Genomic DNA, 8,926 nt, shown 5'->3' with positions numbered 1-8,926 from the left:
TTCTAGGAATATTCCTTACACAAAATCTAATATAATCTAATAAACTCTAATGAAATCAAATAAAATCAACTAAAATCTTTAGGTGGGACCCATAAGGGCCGGATTTGGTGAAGGGGGGGCAGGGGGGGTAAAATGTAATACTTTGGAAGTTGAGGGTTTGTGATGCCAATTAGAAGGTTTAAGTTAGTATAAGTGTGTTTAGGTGTTTTTATGATTTTTAAGATGTTCTAGCATCAATACTAGTTTAATATCACAAAAACATCACTTCTAGTCAAATTTTGATGTCCCAGTTATTGTCCGGTTGTTCGGTTCGTTACGGTTCGTTAAAGTGCTGAATTGCGCTGTTTCACTAAGTATGAAGCACCTTTTGTGGCAGTTTTAATTCCCGACACTTTGTAAGTTATTTTGGGCATTAAAACATAAATTCTATATGATATTAATGTGCTTAAAAGCTAGTTATAGCTGATTTATAGCTGAACTATGCAGTTTTTTGCATTTAAAGTGAGTTTCGGGTGCTTTTTAGCGCATAGTTAGGCTTCCGGAAAGTTTATATGTTAACCCTTGTAGCCACACTTGGGTTTTAATGTATTTTAGACGTTGGACCTACTCCTAGGCCCCAATTCTATTATCTGATTGTTTTCTGCAAAACTGCTGACACAGTGTGTCTTACCGGTGAGTTTACTAGTCTTTCTGACGCAACGCTAAAGTAATGCATAAAGCAATACTTGAAGTATAAAACGTGCATGAATTCACGTGTATAGGATGAAATCAGACTATGTTGACATTTAAGCACATAATTGCAGATATTTAATAATAATTAGACTGTACGGAAATTACCGGATTTGTGCCAGTTGTCACAACCGATATGCCGATCACGATCTTGCATGATATCCCTCCTCCCCGTCCAGGGGAAGGTCCATCGAGTCAGCAGCCCAGTCATATTCCTCCTGTATCAGCAGCTTTTCCCTTTGTGCCACAATTTTCACACACTACTCTTTTGCCTCTGCACCATCGGGCGAGCCACTTATTTGGTTTCCGCCTAACACGATGCCTGTGTCTAATCCATACCATCCCTCACATTACACGGGTTACACGAGGGATGATCTGCTTTTGTCGTTACAGCTCCAGCAGGAGTTGTTGTGCCATAGAGTCATGGAGTTAGAGAGGATTCCGTGTCCTCCACCTTGTCCTTGTCAGTCACCATTCGCGACTCCACCGGCTCCTCTTCTGCCATACCCAGATTTTGACGTCCGTTTTCTTACTATGGAGCAGCAGATTAGCTATCTGTTGCGTACCATTTATGCTCTTGAGGAGGAGTTAGCGCATGTGCACAGTTTTCTTTTCGTTCCTCCACCTCCTCCTCCTCCACCATCAGCATAGCAGTTTTTGGTTTTATGCAGGTAGCGTACTTTTGGTGAGAGTGTAGCTATTGAGCCCAGATTGCACAGCCTTTTTGAAGACCACTTTTTGACTTTTGACTATTACAGTTTGTTAGACGATTTGGACAAGGGTGATGTGACCCTGTAGTCCCTTTTGATGTATGGTACATTGTTGAACTTGTAAAACTGTATTGTGGTCATTGATATATGAAAGCTCAATCGCAACATTCTCATTACATACATTGTTGAATTACTTGTTTGTGTAATGGTTGAAATGATATGTGATTACTTGCGTTGATAGACATTAATACGTGTGCATGCTATGTACTTACTGTACCCACCTCATGGTAATGTTTAAGTCTCTAAAGACACATTATGCTACATTTGGATATTCCATGTGCGTTCGCTAATGCTTGTTGTGAATAATATTGCTTGTACAGGCTGTACCTATAAGCAGTTCTTAGACTGTAAGCCTCTGAATTTCGACGGCACCAAGGGTGCTGTGGCTTTCTTCAGATGGACGGACAAGACTGATTCTGTGTTAAGAATGAGCAAATGTGCTCCTGAGCAGCAGGTCACCTACATCTCGGGACTCTTTCTAGACGGAGCGTTATCCTGGTGGAATCTCCAAGTCCAGACCTTGGGAGAAGAAGCTGCTTACGCCATGACATGGGAAGAAATGAAGGAGCTCATGCGAAAGAAGTACTGCTCAATGGCCGAAATCCATAAATTGGAGACTGAATTCTGGAACCTCAAAATGGATGGTCCGAAGATTGCTGAATATCTGCAGAGATTTCACGACTTATCTCGCGTCGTTCCTTACATGGTTGAGCCGGAGTTCAAGCGCGTCGAGCGTTTCATTTGGGGATTGGCACCCCAAATCATGAGTATGGTAACAACATCCAAGCATCCAATAATCACTGAGGCTATTGATCTAACTGTGGCCTTGACCGAAGAAGCAATCAGGTTGAACAAGTTCTCGATCTCTGACCAGAAGAAGAAGGAGACTCACGTTGAGTCATCCGGTGAGAACAAAAGGAAGTTCTCAAACTTTAAGAAAGGTACCAGCGGTGCTAACAAGAAGAAAGATGTGAACCTACCAGCTGAGGTCAAGACTGGTGTTAAAAACAAAGGAAAAGGGTATATGGGCACTCTGCCCAAATGTGATGTGTGCCAGTACCATCATGCCGGCCAATGTAGAGTTAGGAAATGTGAATCTTGTGGGAAGGTTGGCCATTCGAAGGAGACATGCTGGGCTGGTACTGGGCGTGGTAACAAAGGTCAGAGAGGTTATGGCAGTGGAAACAATAATCGTGGTGGTAATGGGTATGGAAACCGCCTTCAAGGAGGAAATGGCGGTAATGGCAATCGTGGTAATTTTGGGAATCAAGCTGGTAGTGGAAACCGTGGAGCAAACAACGATTAAGGTGGTAACAGAAATGGTAATGGTCGGGGACTAGGATGCTTTAACTGTCGAGACGTGGGGCATTTCAAGCGAGAATGCCCAAAACTCAATCAAGCTCAAGGAAGGGTTTTCAACATCGGAGCTAGGGAAGCTCGCCAAGATCCGAACGTAGTTACTAGTACGTTCCCTATCAACCAACGCTTTGCATCTGTACTGTTTGATACTGGTGCCGATTATAGTTTTGTATCCCTAGAATTTAAGAATATGCTTGGGTTAGTAGCTAGTAAACTAGATATTCCGTAATCGAGAGAACTAGCCAATAGAAAGCTAGTGGAAGCGAATGAGGTCATTAGAGGTTGCATGATAGAACTGGGAGAGCACGAGTTTTCGCTTGATCTTCTGCCAGTCGAGTTGGGAAGCTTCGACGTGGTAGTCGGAATCGATTGGTTATCAAGAAACCGAGCAGAAATCGTATGTCATGAGAAGATCATTCGCATCCCGATGGCGAATGGGGAGACAATTGTAGTGCATGGAGAGAAACACAATACGCCCCTAAGGATCATCAGTTGTTTGAAGGCTCAAAAGTGTTTGCAGAAAGGATGTGTTGCCTTCTTGGCACACGTCGTGGACAAGGAAGCCGCTGAGCCGAAACTAGAAGATATCCCAGTTGTTAGGGAATATCCTGAAGTCTTCCCCGAAGACTTGCCAGGATTGCCGCCACAGCGACAAGTCGAATTCCATATTGACTTAGTTCCAGGCGTCGCGCCTGTAGCTAAGGCACCTTATCGACTTACACCTTCAGAAATGCAGGAGTTGTCGACATAACTACAGGAGCTTTTGGACAAGGGATTTATCAGACCAAGCTTCTCGCCTTGTGGAGCTCCAGTGTTGTTTGTTAAGAAGAAGGACGGTAGTTTCTGTATGTGTATCGACTACCGCGAGCTGAACAAGTTGACCATTAAGAATCGGTATCCTTTGCCAAGGATTGATGACTTGTTCGATCAACTGCAAGGTTCAAGTTTCTACTCAAAGATCGATCTTCGATCAGGTTATCACCAATTGAGAATATAAGAGGAAAGTATTCCGAAGACTGCCTTCAGAACTCGATATGGACATTATGAGTTCCTTGTTATGCCGTTTGGGTTGGCAAACGCGCCAGTAGTGTTTATGGATTTGAGGAATAGAGTCTGCAAGCCATATCTTGATAAATTCATGATTGTGTTTATCGACGATATTTTGATTTATTCGAAGATGAAGGAAGAGCACAGGCAGCACCTAAGAGCTACTTTAGAGCTGCTTAAGAAAGAGAAATTGTACGCTAAGTTCTCGAAGTGCGAGTTCTGGTTGCGTGAGGTTCAGTTCCTTGGTCACGTGGTTAACAATGATGGGATTCATGTGGACCCCACAAAGATCGAGGCGATCAAGAATTGGAAGACTCCGAAGACGCCAACCGAGATCCGTCAGTTCCTAGGTTTGGCAAGATATTACCGCAGATTTATTGAGGATTTTTCGAAAATCGCTCAACCTTTAACCTCCCTCACTCAGAAGGACAAGAAGTATGAATGGGGAGATAAGCAAGAAGAAGCTTTTTAGTTGTTGAAGAACAAGCTTTGCAATGCACCGATCCTATCCCTACCTGAAGGCACTAATGACTTCGTGGTATATTGCGACGCCTCGCGTCAGGGATTAGGATGCATGTTAATGCAGCATCAGAAGGTTATAGCCTATGATTCGCGCCAGTTGAAGGTTCACGAGAAAAATTACACCACGCATGATTTGGAGTTTGGCGTGGTGGTGTTTGCATTGAAGATCTGGCGACATTATTTGTATGGTACCCGATGTACGATCTTTACAGATCACAAGAGTTTACAGCATATATTCGATCAGAAAGAGCTTAATATGAGACAGCGCTGATGGCTGGAGCTGTTGAACGATTATGATTATGAGATTAAGTATCACCCAGGGAAGGCGTATGTGGTCGCAGACGCCTTAAGTTGGAAAGAAAGGATTAAGACCATAAGGGTTAGGGCTTTGGAAATGATCATTTAGACGGACCTCGCATTGCGCATTCGTGCTGCGCAGAGAGAAGCTCTCAAGAAGGAGAACCTTGTGAATGAATACCTCAGTGGGATGGAGAAGCAGTTAGTGCCCAACCAGGAAGGAACGTTATTTTCGATGAAGCTCACAAGTCAAGGTACTCGATCCATCCAGGATCGGACAAGATGTACCAAGATTTAAAGGATTTCTACTGGTGGCCAAGATTGAAAGGCGATGTTGCAACGTATGTTGGAAAATGTTTGACTTGTGCCAAGGTAAAGGTCGAATATGAGAAGCCTTCAGGTCTTCTGCAACAACCTGAAATACCCATGTGGAAATGGGAGCAGATTTCAATGGATTTTATAACGAAGTTACCAAAGACACCCAGAGGTCATGATACGATTTGGGTAATCGTAGACCGTCTGACGAAATCTGTACACTTTTTGCCAATCAAGGAGAAGGATAATACAGGTAAGCTAGCCGAGCTGTACCTCAGAGAGATAGTTGCACGTCATGGAGTGCCTCTCTCGATTATCTCTGATAGAGATGGAAGATTCGTGTCAAGGATTTGGCAATTCTTTCAAGAGGCCTTTGGTTCTCAGTTAAATCTAAGTACTGCTTTTCATCCGAAGACAGACGGCCAGAGCGAATGAACGATTCAAATGCTAGAAGACATGTTGCGAGCTTGTGTAATGGATTTGGGTGGCAGTTGGGACACCCATCTACCTTTGGTTGAATTCTCATATAACAACAGTTACCATGCAAGCATTCAAGCTGAACCGTTTGAAGCTCTCTATGGACGCAAGTGTCGATCACCATTATGCTGGGCAAAAGCGGGTGATAAACAGCTTGTTGGTCCCGAATTGGTTCAAGAGACAACTGATAAGATTATACAGATCCGAGAGCGCATCAAGGTGGCTTGTGATCGACAAAAGAGTTATGCTGACCAAAGGAGGAAACCTTTGGAGTTTCAAGTGGGAGATATGGTTTTATTAAAGGTTTCACCCTGGAAGGGTGTAGCACGCTTTGGGAAGCGTGGGAAGTTGAACCCGCGATTCATTGGACCGTTCAAATCCTGGAAATGATTGGTCTTGTAGCTTACAAATTGGACCTACCCGCAGAACTGAATAGCGTTCATGATACATTCCATGTATCTAATCTGAAAAAGAGTCCAACTCAAGAAACAGTTGCCATTCCTGCCGATGAAGTCCACATTGATGACACACTCCACTTTACTGAAGAACCTGTTGAGGTTACTGATTGAAGATTAACAAGACACGCAGGAATAGTGTTAAACTCGTCAAGGTTCGTTGGAACGCGCGTCACGGCCCAGAATTTACTTGGGAGCGTGAGGATCGCATGAAAGCGAAATACCCACATTTGTTCCCCAACTCCCCTGCAGCTGGCAGCAGAACCTAAAATTTCGGGACGAAATTTTCTTAACAGGGGGAGAATGTGACAACTGTCAATAAAATCCAGGTATGCGTACAATTAATTAATATTGATTAGTGCTTAATGACTGTGCTAAATTACAACTGGTGACTTAAACTGCTTTCTGATTACTGCATCATACTTACATGTGCATCACATATTGCATAATGTCACCTCATTATCACATGCAAACCTTGTTGACATACATGATGCACAAAGCACAGCTAGCACAGTTAGCGGATAACTCAGAAAAATGTTGACGATGTTTAGTACATAGACAGAAAGTGTTTTGAGACCCTGTTTGGGCCAGAGACTAAGTTTCACACTAGTATGGTGTGTAGGAAAGTAAGGATCACAAAACTGCTTCACTAGGTAATAGTTTAAGTGCCGGAAAGTGCCTAAAACCCACTTAAAGTGCTGAATTCAGCACATTTCAGCAAAATTCAGAATTTTAATAAGCTAGTAACATGCAAAAATATGACTAAATGGTCCTGAATGCTTTCCTAAGTGTCGGGAATTAAAAGTGTCACAAAAGGGGACTTAAAGATTACTAAACGGAATAGTTTGACACTTTAACGAATCGGTATCTAACCAAACAACCAGACACTACCCGAAACACCAAAATTATACTAGAAGCATTGTTTTATTGTTTCTGAGCTAGTTATGATCCCCGAACATCATAACACCTCATATAAAATATCTAAGTAACTAACACTTACAACTTTACTTGGATTTGAACTATAATCTAACTTAATGGTTGGAATTTACACTTAGACCCCCCCCATGCTAAGTAATCGGCCACATGGCCTAATTAGTGGATTTTATTGACATGTTTAATAAGATATGGTGTTCATTGATTTAGAAAAGGCGTATGATAGTGTGCCACGTAGATTGATAGTGTGCCACGTAGATTGATATGGGATAGTTTAGAGGATAGAGGGGTACCTAGTAAGTATGTAGACTTAATTAAGGATATGTATGTGGAAACTAAAACTAGTGTTCGTGCACCGGTAGGGGATACTGATTTCTTTCCTGTGGAAGTAGGACTCCACCAAGGGTCAGCGTTGAGTCCTTTTCTTTTTGCGATTGTCCTAGATGAGTTGTCAAAGTCGATTCAGGAGTCGGTTCCGTGGTGCTTGCTTTTTGCAGACGATATTGTGCTGATAGAAGAAAGTAAACAGAGCTTGAATGAGAGGTTAGAAGAATGGCGTGTAGCCTTAGAAGGCAAAGGTTTGAGGATAAGTCGCTCTAAGACTGAGTACCTTTACTGTGATTTTAGTGGAGCAGGCGATGAACACGACACTCAGATCACCATTGAGGGCCACGTGGTCCCACAGGCAACTAAGTTCAAGTATTTAGCATCGTTTGTTCAGACTAATGGAGAGATAGACAATGACGTAGCTCACCGTATCCAGGTTGGATGGTGTAGGTGGAGAGCAGCCACAGGGATATTATGCGACAAGAGGTTCCCTGATATATTAAAAGGGAAATTTTATAGGGTTGCAATTAGACCCTCTATGTTATACGGAACAGAGTGTTGAGCCATCAAGAAAATTCATGCACGAAATCTAGAGGTGGCAGAGATGAGGATGCTAAGATGGATGTGTGGGCATACTAGGTTGGACAAGATAAGAAATGAGGTTTTTAGGGTAAGATTAGGAGTTGCTGGTATTTCTGACAAAATAAGGGAGGGAAGATTGAGATGGTTTGGGCATGTCAGGAGGAGGCAGATGACAGAACCGATTAGAATAGTTGAAACACTCACTGTAGATGGAAGGAGGAGTAGAGGTAGGCCGAAAATGACTTGGGATGAGCGGATTAGGCAAGATTTGCTAGATTTGCACCTCTTCGAGGACATGGTCGAGGATAGAACTGCGTGGAGACGTAGGATTAAGGTTAAGGACTTTTAGGAGTTTGGCTTGGTTTTTGGTTTAGGTTCTTGTCTTATGATATAGCTTTTATAAGTTTTCACTTATTCCCGGCGTCGTAGTTTTTACTGACAACTGCTTATTTATTTATTTATGTGTTTATTTTTATTATTTTTCTTTTCCACCTTTTTAGTAGTTGGGTGCTTATATATGTTTTTCCAGAAGCTTATGTCTTGGTTTTGGTTTTTTAGAGCCGGGGGTCTCACTGGAAGCAGTCTCTCTATTCCCTGGGATAGAGGTAAGGCTTGCCTACATCCTACCCTCCCCAGACCCTATCAATAGCTTCGCTATAGGTGGGATTATACTGGGTATGGTTGTTGTTGTTGTTGTTTAATAAGATATGCTTGGTACTATGGGGAATATGAAAACCATTGGATAAACAGTTGTTGGAAGTTATAAGAATGAACCACTAGATCACCATCCTCATTACACAACACACATTTCACTTAACACTTTCCCTCTCCCTCTCATTGGCTCTCGGCCGAGAACAACCACCCACCCCACCATCATTCTTCACTCAAGTTCATCCAATCTCAAGAAGTCACAAGGTGTAAGGAGGTTAGGAGCTTGTGGATCATCAAGGACCTTTCTTACTTGCTATTATCCTCCACATTTGTCATCTACAACATCAAGTGTTCTTCCCTAGCCTTGTGCTAGTAGTAAGGCCCTCATAACCCTTCGTTACTTCATATATTGTTGGTTAAAAGATGATATACATTGATAATCATGAAGAACACTAAAGAAAA

General features: G+C 42.5%; 1 protein-coding gene across 1 annotated transcript; it reads left to right on the top strand.

Annotated features, from left to right (window-relative positions):
- Positions 1-7,226: 7,226 nt before the first annotated feature.
- Positions 7,227-7,793, top strand: LOC110892770. The gene has a single exon (XM_022139921.1). The coding sequence runs from the start codon at positions 7,227-7,229 to the stop codon at positions 7,791-7,793; it is 567 nt and encodes a 188-aa protein (XP_021995613.1).
- Positions 7,794-8,926: the final 1,133 nt, after the last annotated feature.

Source organism: Helianthus annuus, chromosome 2 (assembly GCF_002127325.2).
Source record: "Helianthus annuus cultivar XRQ/B chromosome 2, HanXRQr2.0-SUNRISE, whole genome shotgun sequence".
In the NCBI taxonomy this organism is placed as follows: domain Eukaryota; kingdom Viridiplantae; phylum Streptophyta; class Magnoliopsida; order Asterales; family Asteraceae; genus Helianthus; species Helianthus annuus.
This window is presented reverse-complemented; position numbering and strand designations above follow the sequence as displayed.